General features: G+C 41.2%; 1 protein-coding gene across 2 annotated transcripts in view; it reads right to left on the bottom strand.

Moving 5' to 3' along the window:
* Positions 1-1,265: 1,265 nt before the first annotated feature.
* Positions 1,266-22,520, bottom strand: part of LOC144753450 (heparan sulfate glucosamine 3-O-sulfotransferase 1-like) — a 726,783-nt gene continuing 705,528 nt past the window's right edge. For both annotated transcript variants that reach the window (XM_078641137.1, XM_078641138.1), the window contains one exon: positions 1,266-3,122. In XM_078641137.1, the coding sequence (XP_078497263.1) occupies positions 2,061-3,002 (942 nt within the window). In that variant the 5' untranslated portion in view covers positions 3,003-3,122 and the 3' untranslated portion in view covers positions 1,266-2,060. The remainder of the gene's footprint in view (positions 3,123-22,520) is intronic.

Raw genomic sequence — 22,520 nt, 5'->3', positions numbered from 1 at the left:
GACACATAGTCTGTGGGTTTTCAGTGTTTTCTCACACGTGGAGTAGGGCAATATCAGAATGTTATACTGCAGTGCTAGCAGCAATCACAGAACGTGCACTTAGCAGTAAGTCTCGATGGGAGGATGGCCTGGGAGTTGAGCACAACACCAAACAGTAGACAATGGTGCTGGAACACATGAAACGCATGTCGCAGATTGCTCGAATGAAGTTTACAAATTTTAAATATCTTCAGAAAACATACATCACACCACACCAGCTCCATGCAATATTTACGTGGGTGACACCGGCAGGACCCACATGTGGACATATGGTCTGGGAATTCCACGTGTATTGGTCCAGGTGCTCCATATCGCTGCAGTGGTCAATGTACGGCTATTTCTGATCCACTGCTATGCCTCCTAGAGATCACTAAGCATATCAAAAAATCTAAATATCATTTAAAAATGGAGGACTTTTCCCTGGCCCTGTTTAAGAGATTGATAGCCATGGCCTGGAAGACCACATCTACGATACTTTGTTGGCTTCAGGCAACTCATATGTGGGCATTAGCTGAGTCGGACCCTATGGTGTCTGATCAACAGCGGCGGGGAGGCGAGGGAGCCACCACACTTTGGGACGCATATATACTCAAACTATTTGACAAACTGAACACCCCCACAGACCGCTTGGCAGACAAAGAGGATCTGTCACTAGCCCTGCTGGTTAAAGTCCAGGGATCTATTATGGCTTCACAGGATTGTCAGTACCATCACATACTGCTAGATGGACTTTGCACCTTTTTTTGCGTCCCTCCCAGAAGGACCTGTGACACTGAACCATGTCATGTTTCGCATTTACCACCCGGACCTTAAGTACACCACCTGGGGGCTATTCCCAGCCAGAGGTTTACGTACGTTTTAGCATTTTTTCCAGTTACTAAGTAAAGGAGGCTACTGTTGTGATGGGCATGACGGGGTGCCCTGAATTGTATTGCCAGCTGACTTCATTGATACGTCATGTTGTCCTAATTTATTGGCTCTGTATTTTGATTTTTTCAGTTACCAACAACGTTGCTATACTCATGGTACACGCGAGTGTACATATTATTGCCCAATGTAAACCTATTGGTTTTGTTGTTTAAATTCCAATAAAGATATATAAATAAGATTACATTGGAATTGTACTTCGTGATATACAAAATAAATTATATATTGAGCATATTTTATGTGGGCACATGTACATCCATTTATATCTTTATAATAACTGTTAAAATGACAAAGTATTACTCAGCTTGCAGTTTTATTATGTTTTACAAAGTAATATATTTTGAACTTGTGACACCGTTGTTACATTTTAGTCAAAATCTGAGAAATATTTGACTTTTGTCAATACACTCAACATTATCTAAACTTATTATATACTGCTATCCTGCCTTTGAGTTATTTCATTATACATTATCAGTAGGGCACACGTTCCCATTGTTGGCACTTCAACTATCTGGGAGTCTGAGTTCCTGTTCTTTTACCAACAACCTGTGAATAGTTAATATGCTAAAAAATAATATTTACAAACAGTTCAAAGATGACTTGTAAGGATCTATAGCACTACAGACTCCCCATTTCAACAAATGCATTGTCAGGCTTTCCGATTTGTGGAAATGAATACAATTACATTAGCATGACCCATGATATAAAAATTACTACCAACAAAAACGACATAGTAAATTTTACAATATTTTTTTCAAGTATGTACAGCTGAAAATTAGTTGTGCGATTTTATTTAAAAAGGTACATTGCTTTAAAACCATCGAAAGGGAGAAATAAGGAAATACATCATGTTTGATAACAAACCTATTAAATGCTTGTTGTCCTAAGATCACCCATTACATTTGAAATTGATTAGTAGCATTGGAATATTGAGGCAAACTTGACAGTTTTTTTTCTGCACAACCTTTATTTAGTCTATTCCCAATATCCGCATACCAGTGCATTTCTTCTACCTAATACAGGTCACAGAGCAATAAAGTCAGTGGGAATTGTTTACAATGGCACGTTCAAGAGCTAGCTCTATTTGAAAACTATCAGTGCCAGTTAAAGTTATGGTGAACCATTCTATAAAAGTTTGTGTTATGCTCTCTGAAGTAGGAATGGAGCTGATCCAGGACAGTGCTGTTCACAACAGGATGCGGGCGACCCTTGGACTCGTGCAAACATCTCTCCCGCCCGTCACTTCGAATGCAGTAAAATCCCTTAGTTTGGTTGAAATAAAAATTTGATGGCACAATCCTGGGAGGCAAATTAAGGAATTTTTCCACCTTTTGCAATTCAGGAAGGGGATCCCTAATCAATGTATTTCCATCCACAATATGAATTTGATCCATACTGAAATGCTTCAGCCATCTCTCCATATGAACATCATAAAGGCTTCTCTGAATGGCCTTATACTTGGTATTTAGCTCCCCGTTTTTGATAACTATGTTCTCAAAGGGTTGAACAGGTTTGTGACTTTCCAGCCTGTTGTAATACACTTGGGTGTAATCTGATATTACTCTCTCCGTTGGGTCTCTGAGGATAAGCAACAGTTTGATAGAACTATTCATGGCATGGATCCTCTCCGGCGCATAGGGAGAAGTAAAATATCCTGGGGTCTTCTCTACTGTAATTTGGTTTTCATATGAAAATGGCATCAGACCTCTGTACCAGTCTACTCCTTTCACGTAATTTTCATCCCAGTCAAAGAAGTGAACTTCTGTCGCTGCGACTACAACATTAGGATGAATATCCAACATTTCCAAGAGAGCCCTGGTACCTCCTTTACGAACACCAATAATGATCGTGTGAGGCATTCTTCGACTTGTACCTGGTGGTTTCACCTGTGCTGAATAATGTTCACTTTTATTGCTTAGCAATGTTACTTCAGTTTTCAGAATCTCTAGAAGTCCCCCATTCTCTATCTCATAGTGGTCGATTGGCGCACTGTGAGTCTGGGCCAGTAGCAGAGCTGACAGAAGTAGGAAGGCCATGTGGAGCAGCTTGGGCAATCACTTCAAGGTGGAGAATTTGATGGGTGATGCAAAACTATTGTTGGTGTCTTCCGAAGGTGTCCATGAAATGTCAGGATTAACAGTGTCTGTTAGACGCATCTGCAAAATAAGGAAAACAAATTTCAATAAATAGCACGTAAACATTTTGCTAAATGATATTGTTATGTACACTGTACGGTATGACAAAAACAATTGATTTTCATCATGTACATTGCAAAAATCTTCATTGTGGTTACAAATGTGCGAAATTCATGTAATTTCCTTTAGGAAAATTATGTGAAACAGAAAAGTGACATTCTGCTTTCTTTAGTGCGAACTGCATCTTCGCTCCGAAAATTGATACGAGGAAGCGATTTGCGCTAGAAAAATAGAGTAAAATGTACAAGTGCAGATTACAAGAGCCTCTTATGTTCTGTCCATGCTTCTTGTTGTGGCTCCCCTGCGATACCATTTTTTTACCTGAGTGATCATAATTAAACCATGTGGCAAAAAGCGGGATTTCGCTGAATTTACAGTAAAAAGCAATATGCTGGAAATGACACAAATTTCGCCCAGCCTGTTTCTTTCATATACTTAACAATTTGACTTCTGTTGGTAGGATTTGAAATACAAGTTGGATGCGAAAAACCTTTTGGGGTATGATAGGCATTAAAAACAGTTTATCAGAAGAGGAATATTTCCAAGAGTGAGGTATTTTTTATGATTGTCGCAGACACACATAGGTACGGCTCTTAAAGCTTTCATTTGCAATCCATGCACTGAACTAGTAGGAGCTGTCTTCACATACATTTTAAGAAAGTTATTTAAAGATAAGAATAGTCATTGGACTCTAACCAGCTGCTACATCCATCTCAGTTTGGCTTCCAGCCTAGGCACAGTATGGAAGCACCTTTGATGAAATATCCGATACCATCAAGCTAGCAGTGGATCACGGGAAACAGGTAACCCTCTGCTCTTGGACCTATCCGGTACATTTGATACGGCCTCCCATCCTCTTCTCCTTCAGCGACTGAGTAACATCGGGATAGGTGGGGCAGCCTTGACATGGTTTGTGTCATTTCTATCTGACAGTTAGTTTGCATACCACCTTTGCTTCTGACACTAAACCTTTAAGATTTGTCATCCTTCAGAGCTCTGCCCTGAGCCCTATGTCATTTAATGTGTACATGACTCCCCTAGCAGTTGTGGTAGAATCATTTGGGGTACTGGTTGTGTCTACGACATGCAAATACTCCGCACGTGGGATAGCAACACCCCCAACGTGCAGGATAGATTTGCAGCATTCTTATCAGCAGAATTTCAGTGGATGGGACAGAGCAATCTCCAATGCAACACCAATAAGGCCGAAGTATTAGTCTTTGGCACCCCCCTCCATCCTGGGGCAGAGAGTTTGGTCCAGCTCTGCTCTGTCTCCCCCCACCCCTGTCATATTTGCACGCAACCTGGGGGTAAAATTCAACAATAAACTAGCCTTCATTTCCCAGCTGGACAGTTTGGTAGGAGCATGCTTCAGCCTCCTAAGATTCCTGAAAAACTTTTTAATCTTGGTCCCTTCACACTGGCACTTATCACCTAACGGTTGGATTATGGCAATGCACTGTTCTGGGACCTCCCAGCGTACTAACACAAGAGACTCCGAAAACATAACCATATACATCTGCACCTCAAGGATTTGCATTGACTGCCAATCTGCCAAAGAGTTCCTTTTAAGGGGCTTGTGATGGCTCACAGAACTTGCTATAAGGCTGGCCCCCTCTTCTTGGCCAACAGACTCATTCATTACCTCCCAAAGACAGCTCTGCACTCCTCAGACATCTTGCTGTCTGCTGTGCCTAAAGCCAGGAGGAAGAAATAGGGCAGCTTTTCCTTCTCAGCCCTTGCTGCCTCCAGTTGGAATGAACTGCCCCTTCATCTACAGGCCAGCAAAGATGAGAGCACCTTTAAAAGGAGCATAAAACCTGGCAGTTCAACCAGACCTTCTAACAGTCAACCTTCCTCTGACTAGTGGTTACGGGACCTCAGCGCCAGAACACTCACACAAGTATCTGTATGCTTTACAATAGGCAAAAACAATTTTTAATAATCTGCATGCCTCTATGCCTACTGAAATAGAAATAGTGTTCAAAATCTCATAAAATACAAGAGCAAGGATCTCAATTTCATTTTGCTAAAAAAAGCAAGACTTGTGTAGTTGCACCTATGAATGGCATTACCGAAATAGGGGCAATAATAAAGGTCAGCTTAAAAACAAACCCTACAGAGATAAACACTTTTTGTGGTTACCAGTATAATATAATGCAAAATATCTGATAATACCACCATGAGGCCAAGTGCAGTCATCCAACCTTGACTTAATTCTCCACCTCACCAGAATGCATTCCCTGCCTATGTCCTCCATCATTCTACTGACAGTGAGCATCCTCTCACCCACCTGTGGCCTCTTCCTTTGCTCTTATATACCCCATGCTCTAAGTCATGTTCCTTCCACAATCCAGAACTAAGGTAGGCACTGCTTTATGCTTCTTAACAATACCAACAGGTCTATCGCAAAGGCCTGCTACAACATTTTTCCAACACAAAACAATACTTCCCTTTGTGAATGTAATATCCAAATTCCACTAGCTGATACTAATAGCCCCAGCTTTACAGACCATACTATGATTACAATTTTCCGCCGTTCCTTCATTTTTCTTTATTTTGTGTTTTTTGTCAAGCGCTACTGGCTTCCCTCCCATGGCCTCAGCGTGCTTTTAGCGTGGGTGTGATAATGTTTTGTAGAGCTTGGTATTCAAGTTGTACATTGTCCTTCAGAAAGGGTGGGGCATTCCCAGGGTCACTCGATATCATTGTGTCCCAAAGGCTTATAAAGCCTCAATGTACAGAATCTTGAAGCCAGGATTGAAGATAGCATGCTGGACTTTTCTTTCCTGCCAATTTCTGCCCATCACACTCCAAGATTTATGGGATTAGCCTTCGCCAGTTTAGCGGAATCTCGCATCAACACCATATTGCTTTCATCATTCATTTTATGACATTTACTGTGCTACTAACCAAAATGTATGTGAATAAATTGATCACATTGTACGGCATTATCTGGAAACTCTCTGTAAACGTTTCCTAGATTTATTGTGTAACACTCTGATTAATATACTTATACTCATTGTAAGATCAAACAAAGAAATACTAACCTCATTATGAGTGACCCAGAGTAGGATCCCTAGTAGAATAAGGCTTCAGGAAACCACAAGTCCATGGCCGTTTTAAAATTTGGGATTACTGGGCCCACAAATCTCAAATCTGGTAAAATCAGGTCTGGAAGTACTGAGTCTCGATTCAACCAGTGTCACCAGGGCCAGCTTTAGAGTTGCTGGCGCCCAGTACTACAGTCTTTTTTTGGCACCCCATCTCCAATGACCTCCTTCTATGATTCCCTCACTGCAATTTGGCAAAAGTGCCCTCAACTCTCCATAGCCCCTCTCTCACATACATTTTATTTGTTTTAAAGCACTGGTAAAGGCTGCTTTTATTAATCCACTCACCTAGTCTCATAAATGCAGATCTGTTCTTTGCAGCAGGCATATTAACCCTCTGTGCTACTATGGAGAGTCAAAACTGCCACTAGACAAAACTCTGATCTTTTCTCTAGCAGGACCATTAATCACAAAAGTGATCTGGATATTTTTATTGCTGCCCCAAAGCTAGATGCACAAGGCACTCTGCAGCAGGCATTTTTAAAAATCATAAGAAGTTGCTAAACACAGCGCCCCTCCAGGTCAGCGCCCAGTGTGGCCACACCAGTTGCACTGCCCTAAAGCCAGCCCTGTGTGCTACTCCATAACCAGTTAAACTCCAATCAGTGGCTGTAAGTAGAGTCAAAGCCCAGCCCCTGCCTGACCCATACAGCAGCACACAGTGAGCAGGCAATGCTCCTGCCAGCATGGCCAGCCACTGACCACCGACCCGCGGCTCTTCACCCCAGCTCAAAGCAGACAGCAAATGGCAAAGTAAAAGGTTCTCTGAATTGACCATGAGGTGGGGATGACGTGGAAGAGACCCTGCATTCCCTGATCCACATATTATTTTCGATTCTGGTTGGAATAACTTGTAAATCCTGTTATTTGGTATTTATATTCTGGTAGGAATCGGAGATCATGTATCCCGCACCAAATAACAGACAGCTCGTAATGTGGCCAATTTTGTTCTTTTTTACCCTCTCTTTTGAATGGTTGTATGACATTACAACGCATGCTAATAGATCGCATGCCATTACATTGCGGTTTTTACAACACAAGTCGTTACAACGACTTGCGTTGGAGGGCGCTGGACTTAGGAGTAGTATAATTTACTAGTCCATCTCCATTCTACATACAGTAGGGAAGGTGTTGGATAGTAAATTATTCTATTCCTTGTCCTAGAGCGCAATCCAGCGCAAGTCGACAATGACTTGCGTTCTAAAAACCTTGATGTAATGGCATCGCCATGTAACGACCGCGTTGTAAACGGCATTTCCCCTTTTGAACTGAACGTGTAACCCTCCATTTGCCTGTCCCTTGCGATCAGATTTGAGCTCATCTGAAAACCGTTAATAAAGTTTGTGCAGGTAAAACACACTTATGCTCACAGATTGAGATTCTCATGACTTTGCTCACTATCCACATTACATTAAAATATCCTAGTGGTAGTAACATTCAAAGGATGATAATATTAGCTGCCAAACTGTTTTGTGATGCGTTTACTGTAAAAAGTAAACACGGGGCATGAAAAACCAAAATACTGAAATGAAACTACAGAATTTTGCGTATGCAACTCCTATAAAAGAAGAGAGTTGGGAGATACTACTTTTAACTGTTCATGTTTATATAGTTGCCACTTTCTGTTTCTGGAGACAATGCTTGCTTTGTGCTCTGTGTCGCCCACCAGAGGTAATCTAGGCGATTATCCGGAATGTTTTTAAATCTTGCTGGCATTCAGCAGAACGTAACTGCCAGAAAATACAGCTGCTGGCGGCTTTCATTTTTCTCCGTGTTGTAGGTCACAAGATGAGAAAAATGTTTCAGTACAAAATGTCAATTCAAAGAGTCCCTCATCTGTTATTTCAGAAAGTTGACATTTTAAAGTTCCGCAAATTCTGATGTGGTTGTACTGAAGCAACAAGGAAGGGGCGCAATAAAAGATGAAATACTCGACAAACCAGCTTGTTTTGAGTGTAATTTTAACACTGATATGGAACATAGTGAAAAATGCCCAGTCTTTGAAAGGGAAACACGAGAAAGGCGGGAATATGACAAACACAAAACGTCAAGCGGACCTTGACGAGAAATTGAAGTATGGAACCATTATTCAAATTATATCTGGCTGCTCAATTGATAGTTTATAGCTTGAATTCTTGAGACGAAATAGAAAAACCGAAACAGCCCTTTCTCTATTTGATCCATAAGGGCTTCATTAAGAGTGAGAAAGTGACTGACTCCTTTAAAAGGACTTGACTGTGCAGGACGAAGCACTTACAAAAATTGATTCGTAAGAAGAAGCATACACATTGAAATACAGTGATTGCTTTTTTCAGACTGTGCCAATTTAAAAGCTGCATTTGGAAATGGGAAAACATTCACTCATATGTGTCTTGTATTGCTTATGATTGTTCCCAATCTGTTACGTAAACATAGACATTTCACTGCCTCGCTTTAAAGAGCCATTACTAGCTGGAACACAAACCCGAATGGACACTTTATGACAAACGCTTAAAGAAACAGCCTAATATTCAACTTCATAGAGAAAGGTTATATTTTTCCACAAGCAAGTTGAATTCAGGAGTGCAGGTGACGACATTTGACATTGTGACAAATCTAGCTTCAGAGAAGTGGCAGTTGTTGGAAAGTGGGTTATTAGTAGTGGTAAATGTGCATCTACCACTGGCAATGAGGGCACTAACATGGTCTAGAGCTCAGGACAGGTCTCAATAACTTCTTTCCATGGTCAAACATTAGGGGCCTCATTTATGAAAAGTGACGCATCGCTGCGAGAAAACAGCGATGCGTCACTAGTCATTGCGCCCTCCTTGCGACCCCAATGATGCGTCATATTTACAATATGACTCATCATTGTGCAAGGACTTACAGATACGTCAGTATTTCTGACGTATCTGTAAGCGCAAAAGTGACGCATTGCTGGAGTGTGTCACAAAAGTGACGCAACTCCAGTAATGCGTCCTTTCACATGGGGAAAGCCCCATGTGAAAGGGCTTGCGTCAGTCTTACGCCTGCTGTGAGGCAGGCGCAAGATTTTGACACAACAGCATCCTAAAAGTGACGCAGTGAAATCTCATAGATTTCACTGCGTCACTATTACGAGGCTTTTTACGGGGGAACGCCCCTCTGCATACATTATACCTGACGCAGGTATAATGTAGCGCAGGGGTTTACAAAGTGACGCATCTGCTTAGATGCGTCACTTTGTAAATAGTGCGCAACAGGAGGCATGTTTTACGCCGCCGATGCGTCGCAAAAAGTGACGCACCGGCGGCGTAAAAGTGACGCACAGCCTCATAAATGAGGCCCCCGGAGCTTGGCTGCGAGGAGGCGGGCTTAACTTAGGAGAAAGGTATGTAAAGCGCTTAAAAACACCAATTCAGTAAATAATTAAGACACAACACACAATCCAATCAAATTCCCAGCATGGCAATCTTTCTTCTTTCCTTAGTTTTAAGCAGCATATCTTAGAGGCTCTGCACTTCTCACATATTTATTCAATGACTCTGGGGTCAAGCAGGAGAACACGCCTGTCAATGAGGTGCAGGGCAATACCCCAGAGCATGACCACTTCCTCCAAAGTGTGACATATTCTTGTCCCAGAAAGCACCATTCCTCAAAATTTCAATGATGATGGCTGAAATATCACCAGAGGAGGAAGAACTAGCTAAGCCAACCTTCAGTGTGGCTCATTTCCAAAGCTCTCCTCCTCCCAAAATCAGCAGATTCCTTCGTTTAAGCCTGCTACCTGGCTGGGTCAGAGAGAAAGGGGGTAGGTAGGCCTGGCATTCCCTGCATGTCCTTTACAACCCATCCACACTGTTCTGGCCTTCCTATGTGGCAGAGCCCTCTTGAGCAGATAGCCTCTCTCCTGGTGAGCCACTTATCACTTCATCAAGGCAGCCTGGCTAATCCCGTCAACTCTGACCAAACAGGAAAGACTGCAAGAAGGTTGAAATGTGTCTTACAGACAAGAAAGTCTCATATCGTCTTTTCTGTTCAATTTAGGATACATTCAACAAGGGCATATTGTTGGATTTATCATTACCATTCTTCTGAGTCTTTTGAATTATATTTCATTCAATCCCTACCAATATGTATGCGTCCATAAGCTATTGCAATGTTATCCTATAGGGGTTAGGTATCTACAATGGGGAAAATTAAGTGTGCAATATCTCCATCACCAGGAACTGTAAAACATCTTTCATGAATGCCCTGCTTATAGTTACATGACTCCATACCCCTGGGACACCTAGAGTAGACCTTGGGGGTCCTGGATATGTAAACATAATGTGGATCCTCCCCCCACAGTGCTCATAGCACCAAAGTTGATTTTGGGAGGGCTTTTACTACAATGGGGGAAGTGCAATGTGCAATGTCTCTATCCCCTTGGCATATAAAACCTCTTCTATAAGGACCCTGCTTATAATTACATGACGTCTAACCCCTTGGACACCTCAGGGAGACACAGGTCTCCCCTAATATGTAAAAAGATTATGACTTTTTAAGTGTGCCCACCACCAAAGTTGAGTTTGGATGCAATTTACATTTAAAAGCAGTGCTGCAGAGCAGGGCTGCTTTTAAAATGACCTCAGGCACTCAGCAGTGCACACATGCAAGTGTAACAAAAGCTGCTAACCTCTAAACGCCCATGCATTCTTATATACAAGGGACTTAAAGTTAGTTTTATCCTCCTTGTCCTATTATCTACTAGGGAATTATGGGGAAGGTCATGGCCATTATAGGTGTACCCTAACACATAGGGCACTCTAATGTATGTGTGTTTTTTCACTTGTGTTTTCAACATAGCACTGGCATGGACCTGTCAACAGAGTCCAGGGCACAGTCAGTCAGTTACCACAAGTACCATTCAGCAAATAATGGGGGTGCACAGGGTACACAGGATGACCTTGCAACAGCAGTTTATTGGTGTCTTTATTAATGTGTATTCATCATAGCAGTACCCCGGTCACTTCCTTCAGGCCTCCACCCCTTCCAGTGTTCTAGCTACATACATCATGGCTTTCTAGTGGAGATTCACATTTCTTTTTATAAACATAGACCTACAAAAAAAGCAGAGCAGTTGGAAAAAGCAGATTTTAGCGGGTAGAAAGCCATAAAAATCTCTTAATTTCCCCAGAATTCTGGAGCACCCAAATAGTGAATGCTGTTATTTAGGTACAACTGGATTATAATAATGTGTTCTGTATAAATGCACATTAAATAATTAAAAAATAGCAATAGATTGTAGCATACCCTGTACAACTTGCTTAACCCTTTACTTGGCAGAAGGATATACAATGTGGCACCTACTGGATTTCAAAATTCAAGATTAGGAATTGTTTTCCCTAGGTAGATTCCCATAATCTATTTAGGCATTAATTTCGGGTAAAAATAAAAACATCTTCCAGTTCCTGAAGAAAATATAATCCAGAGAAGAATGGTTGAATTGTAATGAAGTGAATTCAGTATGTGAATCTGCTGTTCCTAAAGAAAATGCACTATTGTTAAGCTCATACAACCTGAAACAGGACCTTAGTGTGATGCAGACATTTTATGGAACTACTAGATTTCCAAGTCTATCAAATTTTTTATAAGTTCTCATGTGATTGATAAAGACGTAGTGGGGTTGTATACGTGTGTTTCTATGTGCATTTTAAACATATTGTCTGAAAACAGACTTCTTATTAGAGCCATTTAGTGGGCTTTGGGACTACAAGGGATATACACCATTTAATCATATTAACTTTACAAAATTCAGGGCATATTTCACACAAAAACGTGACTTGAACATTTTAAATATATAGCTAAAATTACTACTGATATCAGTATTCATTTTTAAAAAGTATGAGGCAGATTTTCACCTGGACAGTTCTGGAACAACCCTTCATCCCCGAGCATGTGTCAGACATCAGCAAATATCTGTTCTCCAAAGAGCAAAAATGGGTGTATAAACTGAACAGTGACAAAGATGGACTTAATGAAGATATACCATGGATGTTATTGTGATAATACTTTAACCATTGAATGAGCGTCGATAGTTCGGCAAACTACTATTTGATGGATGAAGGCTAATCTATCTAACATAACAGTTATTCACTCACCTCGAGGTAATGAAAAAGAGCCTCTCTTAGATAAGATCTCCAAAAACCTATAAACTATGACTGCCTGTTATACAGGTTAACATCCACTACACTACATGCCTTTATGTATATAGGCACTCTGTTCAGTTTACCACCAAGTAAATAATTGAAAGTTGGGCACTAGGTTACCTTTGAAATGATCAAATGATCCAGCTAGGTGTCTAATAGCACTACCTGCGTAGTACTGTCAAGGGTCATTACGTGCATGCCCCTTTTTTTATAAAAAATATAGCGAGGCATTGCCGTAAACCGAATATCTTTTAGTCAGTGCAAGGAGGAGTTTTCACTCTCTACTCCTCTTATAAAATGATGAAAATGAGTTCTACCCGCGTTTCTAAGGAACCGTTTTGTTAGAGATTACAGTCTCTCAGAATTCACTCCTGCAACATGAAAGAACAACATAATTATATCGGGAGATACTAAATACTAAAAATTAAATAGAACGAGCAAATAATAAAATCACTCGGCTCACTCTCTGTTCTAAGTCGTGCGGAATGTAGTAATATCGTGAGTCACGCATTGTGTGTGTATCTGAACCGCTTAGTGCTATCCACTAATGAGTTGTAAAGAACATCTCACTTTGCACCATCAAACTTTATTTAAAAAACAGCAATCATGAACCAGCAACTACATTTCCCAGAATCCATAGTGAAGTGCAGATTGGAATGACACGTGACGTGAGAGTCACGTGACTCCATACGCTTGTCCCACAAATATGGCATCCGGGCGCGGTCCTCTACCCCCCCCAGACAGCTCAGAGGGACGCCCGGGAGAACCGACGGACAGGTCAGTGCCCGCAAGTACACACGAACTGCTAGATAGCGGTCTAGGCTCGCTAGAGATTGTCACCCATTCCTAAGTGTGTACGACCGCATAGGTAACGCTGCATTGGTATGCGAGGAGCAAGCGTAATGAGGGACAGCTGCTACTAAGTATGAGTGTGCATCGCTCATTTTTAATTTTGAGAAAACTTCCTTGTTTTGAGAAGGACGCAGCACTATCACGTCACTTGGCTAATTATAAGAAAGTTTAGACAGAGTGCGAATGTGTACGTACATAGAAGCCTTGGCTCGACGTTTGACTAATCATAAATTCAGACTGAGTATGTGTGCTGATATGGGAGGCATCGCTCGTCTGTATTGATATAATGAGAGAACGATTGACTATCGTCACAACTCACGACGCAGTACCAGCACGTCGCGTGACTAACCTTAAGAGTGGTAACTATATAAGAGTTAATATCTAGTTGTATTACAGACAGCAATCACCACTATAAAGAAGGAAGCACCTTTCACAATAGTGACGCGAGAGAGTAGCGTCATATGACTGATTATGAACGTGCTACTTCAGAGATATCAGCATACACCATCTCTGAACAAATACCACATGTAAATGCCCTGACTGGCTATCCTTATTGTTTTTAACTAGAGCGGTGCTCCACTTACCTAAGCTGCAGCCAGGTGGGGTGATGCATTATCCTCCTACCAAATAGGTAAGCGGATTCTTTCTTTTAGTAATGGGTCATTGCCCATACTTTCTAATGACAATCTGAACAAAATGTATGATGTGCTATTGACAATTTTGTTATGTTTGTCTACATTTTCTTTCTCCTTGCATCCTGCCCTTGACACAACGATTCTTAAGTTCTCTGGGGGATATTTATTATAACCGGGAACCAACAGGTGATATGGTTTATACTTTTTTATTAATTTTGCAGTAGTAAATATACTGGTCCTGAAGAAAGCATTGGCTAAATAGTCGCCACATATGCTGAAACATGTCAACCTTTTCTATAAACTGATATTTTGTTAAATCTGTTCACAATTCATACTGTTTTTAAATCTTGGAAGATTTGAGAGATACCATTAAAATCCCCCTTCTACTCACTTCTCTCCAGTTTTATATACCTCACCATCTCACCTTCTCACTTATGCACTGCAAAACCAGTTACCCCTTCACACATTCATTTTGGTACTTCCCACTTATACATACAGCTATCAATGGTTGAGCGCCAGTCACAGTAACATCTAGTGGCTGACAGCGTACTCTCCTGGGTATAAGGAGAACCCATATGATGACAAGAGCGGTACCGAGCGGGAACTGATGGGTACCTTTTTACACCCTAGAGATACGATGTTGCGCCTTTAGGATACACTGGTGCACCTATCTCCCCTATCACTACCTGGTCTTTTTATTAGTTGTGTCTCGGACGGTTTACATAGTTGAGTTTCTTTCTCTTTGTTATTATAGCAGATTTACAAGCCCCTTGCGCCAATTTGCATCATTTTTCCCATGTTAAAAATGACGCAAAAGTGGCGCAGGGGCTTGTAAATCTGCCCCTATATTTTTATGGAAGGAACACCTAACGTTTTGATATTAGACATTGGTACACAACTAGTTTCAGATGCAATTAGATTGTTTGTAAAAGATTCAGTGGTAAATCACTACATGGTTACATTGTAGTCACCAATGTTTAATGATTTGGTGGAATTGACCAATATAATTTTAAAAGAAGGTGCACAAATTGCATCTGATCATAATATAGAGGAGTACTTCCAAAGTGAAATTTGTAGTTATATAAATTCTCTGTATACTACCACTGATGGTTATTGAGAGGTAGGATTGCTTCTATCAAGTTGTTTCCTGGTTGGATAGCAGAGAGGGATTTGCCTGCTATGGTGGAAATAGATGAAGTTTCAATATTTTACCCTCTAGAATGCTGCAGTTTCCCCGGTGCTAAGTCCTATTCTGGATATTAGGGGTAGCTTGTGTTTAAATCTTTCCAATTTTATTTTCCACAAAAGGTGTCCATGCCAAATATGTGTTTTTTTCCAATATCCTGGGAATTCCAAAGTTACGCAGTTTTGGATAACTCCCCAGGAAGAAATCGAGAAAAACTACTAAATATAGCTACAGATTGATTTTGGGAAACTGAGAAGAATCCAAAAGTTGGGAGAGGTTTGAAATGTATTGATGGCTATATTTTGGGAGTTTCATAAAAGAATAATGCCCTACAGTTGGAAATCATAAAAAACTTTGAAGGCCTACTCAAACAGAGTTACTTCTAACCCCCAACAGACAATACTAAATGGAGGTTAAAATTTCCAAACAATACAAACAATTGTAACCTCCACGCTGTGTAAAATACCAGACTGGTTCTAAGTGAAATCAATTGTGAAGTATTAATTTTATGTTTTTGTGTGAAATATCTTTTTATATGCTATGTCAAATTTTGATTAATTATGTAATGTGTTTAACATGTGAATTTTGTCAAAGTGTGCATAACATTAGCCGCATGATAATCATAAATTCATGAAAATAAAAATACAGGCCAAGGCCATTTAATTACTTCACCTTGAACAAAAAGAGAGGAATGAGTAATTTCATTTTGAGTAATTGACAATATATATTATACTTTTAGAAAGTTGGCATTTCTTAATTTAGCAATTCTGTGCCTATGCCTGCCTGGGTTGGGTGACAACTAGGCGTTGTGCAATCCCTCGATATAGTCACACAAAAGGAGAAGGGGTGTGACATTTGCATTCTGATGGCCCATCACCAGGCTGATGGGCCTTCTGGGGCTACATTGGGAGGGAGCTGACATTTACACCTGAACAGGGCTGTGCCTGTCCCCACACAAACAGCTGCATTTCCCCTGTAGTAAGTCTAGAGCCAGGGCAGGAAAGTCAGGGACCTTGTGACCTTCAAATGCCTCTTTGATGTTTTCACCACTTCAAGGACACACTTCTGTATCAGTACTGCACCCCTGACACCACCAAATCAGAGCTTTGCTGGAACCAAGGACATTATGCCTGGAAGAAGAGCCGATGTGTCTTATGAGGGATTGCCACTTTGCTACCTACCTGCTCTGCTGTGTGGCCTGCTGCTTCTTGCCTGTGAGTGAGATGGACTGGACCTGATCTCTACATCCTTGAAGCCGAGTTTCTCCAAGGGCTTGTTGCTTTGGCTCTTGTTCTCGGAAGTCTCAGGGTCACAAAAAACGTCTTGGAACTCTGATGGTTCTGCTGGACTCTGCCATCTGTGAGTTCTACCCTTGCTTGAGGTGCACTCCTCCAGTCCTGGGCCTCAGAAGTGGGTTCTGCAACTTCTTCTACATAAATCAGCACATTGTCACCACTGCTTTGATCGGAACTGCCTCTGATGCAGTGGTGTTCTAAGGGGAAGCCGTTGCGGTTCGATGACAATGCAGTGATCCGACAGCACCGAACAGCATAAAGCTGGTATGAAGACACCGCTTTGAGACTCTACTACGACACATCAACTCCAATGCGTGAATCAGAACCAACGCATCGAGTCTCCAATGTGGACTCTTTCTCCATACAAAGGGACTTTTTCAGAATGCCCTGCATGGATCCTGTAGCCAGCCTGCCCTCCATCGTGGTCAGACTGCAACTCTGGATTTACTCTGGTCTAGCATGACCTCAAATAACCTTTTACCGCTATTAACTTCTAAGCACTGGATTTGGACGTAATCTTTAAAAATTCATATCTCAACTTCGACTAATTGGATGTTTGTTGTTTTGGTCTTGTTTTACTCAGATAAATATTTTCTATTTTTCTAAACTGGTGTGGATTCTTTTTGCAGCATTTCCCCACTATTACAAAAGTATGCACAAGCACTTTACACATTGCCTCTTAAGTTAAGTCTGACTAGTCTGTGACAAGCTACCAGAGGGTGAGAACAGGTTAATTTAGGTTGAGTATCTGGCTTTCCCTGACTAGGATTGTAGCTCCTGCTTGGACAGGGTGTATACTTTCCTAATCAGAAACTTTCATTTCTAACAGGCACCATGTAAAGAATTAATGCAGCACACAACAATAATAAAGTGAAAATTCAGCACAAGAAAAATCACACACCAATTCAGAAGATAGAGTAGAATTATTTAATAAGGTTTTCAATACCAAATTAACAAAAATCTAATTAGTAGAACCAGAGTTATGATTTTTTTTTTTTTTTAGTAAAACCTAGCACTTAACAGATCAAAGCATCAAGCGGGGACATCTAGACACCCGAGACCGGGGCAAGATCGAAAGTTCAGGCCTACCGCAATGGAGTGTGGTTCAGAAACATGTGGTGGATTCGACCCGGTCTCCACTTATCTACGGACTTAGAAGATATTTTGAAGAAAAAAGGCTGAAAAGGTCAATTTCAGCAGTGCAAGGCAGCGTTGTCCATGGAGAAGTTGTCGTTGTCAGGGTGCCGCTGGATGGAGTTGCAGTGAAGAGTTCTACATTTTGACATGGTCCCTTTTCGGGAAGTTAAAAATCTCTAGCGAGACAAATCTGTAGGATGCAGCCAACGAGGTGTTTGTGAGTGTGTTGAGGCTGCTCCTTTGAAATGTAAGTGGGTCTGTGCACAGCTCAGTCCATTCCATCCTGGCATAATGGCCCATCCTACCATCACCTAGGTCCCTTTTGTGTCTCTGTTTGGGAAGAATACACAGAGGCAAACTGCCATGCTAATCACAATCATGTGACATCCATGCTAATTACAGCCTGGACTCAGGGTGCAGGTAAAACATGGTTAGGAAAGGAAAATGGCAACTTTCTAAAAGTGACCTTTTCAGAATTGTGACTTAAATTCCGACTTTACCATTAAAGAGGATTTTAAATTACACTTCTTTGGACACCAAACAAGATATTTCAACATGTTCCCAAACAAACGTTATCACTAATTAAATGTAATAATGTAACCCAATGTTATCCTATGGAACAGACAGGTCTTGTAGTAGTGAAAAACAAATTTAGGATTTTTTTAGGACCAGGACATGTAAGACTTAAAAGTACGTCCAACTTTTTAAATACAATGCATCCAGCCCTATGGGCTGTTTAGGGACTTCTTTAGGTTGATTTATATGTATTAAGAAGCGTAGTGTAGGCCTGGCAAAGGGCTTATTTGTGAGGTCGAATGGGCAGTTTAAAACTGCACACAGGCTGCAATGGCAAGCCTGGGGCATGTTTTAAAAGGCTACTTAGGTAGGTGACACAATAAGTGCTGCAGGCCCACTAGTAGCAGTTAATTTACAGGCCCTGGGTACATGTTCTATCACTTTAAGAGATATGTATAAGTAAATTAAATGTGCTAATAAGATGTCTAATTTTATCATGTTTTAATGAATGAGTACAACTACCTTAGAACTGGTTAGAAGTAGGCCTAAAACCAGCTAAAACACATTTCAGTACATACACCAACTATCTATTTTTCAGGTATGAATCCACAACTTGGGTTCTAAGAGAAACAGAAAGTTACATTTCAGTGAGATGGAATTAAAAGTGCTTGCAAAGGAGGAGGTTGAGTAGAAGTCATGCCTAATGGAACAATACACATACCAAAAATGTTAAAATCACAGATGAAGGAAACACTGTGTCTGCACATGCTGGTCTGAGGATCAATGCAAAAAAGGCTTTCAAGACTTTGCTATTTGCTTTATAAACACAGATAAGGACGACCGGCCACTGTGGAGGGAGCTAATTCCGAACTGAAACAAACTCCCTGGGTGGAAGAGGTATGCAGTATCATAAAAATTAAAAGCATTGAGGGGATTCAAGGAAGACCAGAGATTGGAAGTGTAGTAGAAGAATTAGATTAGTGGCATGTCGAAAAATGGCCCTCTCTGAAGAATCACCCCTAACTTTTTGCCTTCCTCCTCCTCTTTTTCTGATCTCATTTTTGTTAGCTGTAGAACTTTGAGCACATTACCACTGCTATCTATTGCTAATGTGCACACGCTCTCTCCTCTAAACATGGCTTAAGTGAAACATCCACCTGTTTGGCATATTTAATATAACTATAAGTGCCAGTACAGGGTGCCACATGTGCCCAAGGCCTGTAAATTAAATGCTACTAGTGGGCCTGCAGTACGGCTTGTGCCACCCACACAAGTAGCACATTAAACATGGGCCTCCACTTCCGCTTGGCCTACATCTTAAGGCACCGACGGACAGAGCGGGGCCTTATACTCCCGAGCGGTTGCCGGGTGAGGTGAGGTCTTCACCCACATAATGCTGGGAAGAAGACATGCTTCTTTCCCTCAAGTGGACGTTTAAATCGTTGAAGTTCCTGGTAGATATGTATCTCTCTACTAGTTATCTCATTGTTATTTTTCACTTAATCACAACAATTGTATTTATGGTTGCAGTAGCTGATTTATAATAGGTCCTGAAGAATGCCGGGGTAATGCTCCTTTTGGCTGAAACATGTCGACCACACTGCACACAGCGCCATAAGGTAGACGCTCTACCGGGCGCGGTTTTTATTCTTTGACACACATACTTCTGTTCAAATGTTCTTTCGGAGTTCGTGTAGTCAATTTTATTTTATCACTTTATCTAGAGCACTGCACATTATTAAGTCCACTAAATGGTAAACATGTTTGCTAGTTTTCTGACATCCAGTTCTACACCGGCACTATATGGTCGGTTGAGATATGGATTGATCTGCAACTCCCACATGACGTAAACTCCACCGCAATGGGTGGTCTGATGGGACTTGTACTAGCTTTGTGTTTCCAATAACTTCCAGCAAGTTTGGGTTCACTTACATGGCCTATTGTCCCTTAGTCTCTGTGATGGTCACACACCATCTCTAGACCTGTTCTGCTCTCTTGTGTATTCGCACATTAAACATGTCTCAGGCCTGCCACTGCAGAGCCAGTGTGTGCAATATACACTACCATGTCGACTTGCATTTAAAACTCCTTGTTAAGGCCTAAACACCCCGTTGATTACACATAAGTCACCGCTTGGAAGGCACTAGGTAGCCCATAGGGCAGGGTGCTGAGTAATTAAAAGCTAGGACATGTACTGATAAGTGTTGCATGTCCTGCTAGCGAAAGACAACTCAATTAATGTTTCACTACTGTGAGGCTTACCTCGCTCATAGGTTAGCATTGGGAATTCCTTATTACATCTATAAGTTGTAATTCACGATTGAGAAGGAGTAGGTCCATCATGTTTCATATCATTAAAAGGAGCAGGTACTCATGCCAGCTCCCCCTGCAACAGCTCGTCTGTCCAGCTTGCCTGCAGTCCCCTACCCTCTGCTCCCTATCTACCTGATGCCCTCTGTGTGTGCCTCCTCTGTTCGTTTCTTGCTGTGTTTTGCCTTTTTGCTCATTTTTCTGACCTCTGTTTTGCCGTTCCAGCTCATTTTTCTGTCCTCTATTTTGCCCTATGTTTTGCCCTCCTCTGCTCTGGTTTGCTTTTTCTGTTTGTTTTTCTGCTATTTGTTTTGTCTGTTCTGCTAATTTTTCTGTCCTCTATTTTGCCTTTTCAGCTCATTTTTCTGCCCACTGTTTTGCCCTCTTCTGATCCATTTTGCCTTTTCTGCTTGCTTTTCTGCCACCTGTTTTGCCTTTCTGCTCATTTCCATGCCCTCCTCCTGCTGTTTCCCTCCTCTTTCCACCCAGGGCCCCACCTTCCCCCCAGTGGAAGCCACAGCGCAACCCTGCCTTTTCAGCTTGTTATTCTGCCCTTTGTTTCACCTTTTACTAATTGTTTTTCTGCCCTCTGTTTGGCCTTTTGCTGCTCATTTGTATGCCCTCTGTTTTGCCTTTTGTGTTTGTTTTGCTGTGCTCCGTTTTGCCTTTTCTGCTAGTTTTCTTCCCTCTGTCTTCTCTATTCTGCTCTGTTTTGCCTTTGTTCCTTCTTTTCCTGCCCTCTGTTTTGCCTTTTTCTCCTCGTTTTCTGCAGTTTGTTTTGCCATTTCTGCCTACTCGTTTTTCTTCCTTCTGCTTTGCCTTTTTCTGCTTGTTTCTTCCCTCTTTCTGCCATTTCCTCAGGACCTGGCTTTTTGACTGAAACCTCACACCCCAGCGCCCAGAGGGGTGACAGTGCTATGCTCTACTAATGCTGATTGATTGATTGATTGGAATGGTGGTGATAAATCTTCTTTACAGGTAAAGCTGAATTTATCACTGCCCTTTCAAAAATGCCAATTTTATAAAGATGCTATGAAAACACATGGTGGATGGAATGCTGAGCAATGTCAAACACCCCAGATAGAGATCTGGGCCTAAATTTATTGCTTTTTCTGCTGGCCTGGCAGTTCAGTCTGGACTGTTCAAATGGGCAGTAGGGTCAAGAATGATGTGCATATGGCTGGGTCCAAACTGGGGTGGCGTGGTAGCTAACATTTTTTTTATTTTGCTTGCAAACAATTACATTATATTCACATTCAAAATTATTTTTCTTGAAGCTATTACTTTTCAAACATTTAATGATAAATATTTCTTTGTACTTTTTTGGTCTGTATAATTATTTCCCCTAAACATATTTGTCCTGATTACTTACTGGTAATCTTCATTAGAAAGAACAATAACTAAAACACTGGTTCCAAACTTTAAAACACTGAAATCTCCCATAACCAGTCTCAATTTGTGACACAAACATGGAACGTATTCCCAAATGGCAACTGTTAATTATCCTGAAGAGGAGCACCCTCAACTTTTGCACATTGAGCTGCCATACCATGGATGGAACAACCCAGGTGATGGAACTCCTTGGGACTCATAAGCTATGGAGATTACTGACCTGAACCAATGGCTTAAGGGGTCAAGGAAGAGCATGTCTGTTCTTTAAATAAAACACCACAATTCATAAAAAAGGTATGTGAAAGTCCGTGATTAAAAAAAGAATGAGAGAGAGATCTAAACTGCACTAACAAAGTCACATAGGTGTAGATTCTTCTGTTCTGAAGAGGGGTTCAGAAAAAAATATAATGTAATTTTCTGTTTTGGTAGGAACGTGGGACTCAGACATAAGATATTAGTATCCTGAAAGACCTAAAGGTATGGAGGTCTCCTAGAAAAACAAACAATTCATCCAGCCTCCCTGACAAAAATAAAGTTTTGAGAATCAAACATTTAACAAGCCCCTCCTCTACTGCTACTAAAAGTGGAGACTGTAAACTTTTGCTTACCAAAGGGAGATCGCAAGAGAAATTCTTCTAACATTAAGGAGAAAGAGAGAGAGCCAGGTTCTGCAATCCCGTCCTTTCAGACTCCATTCAGACAAATTAAGTCGTTGAAAAATCAATAGTGCTAACTCTTGGTCCATTAGAGGACATTGGGGAGCTGCAAGATCCA

This window comes from Lissotriton helveticus, chromosome 5_1 (assembly GCF_964261635.1).
Source record: "Lissotriton helveticus chromosome 5_1, aLisHel1.1, whole genome shotgun sequence".
Taxonomy (NCBI): Eukaryota; Metazoa; Chordata; class Amphibia; order Caudata; family Salamandridae; genus Lissotriton; species Lissotriton helveticus.
This window is presented reverse-complemented; position numbering and strand designations above follow the sequence as displayed.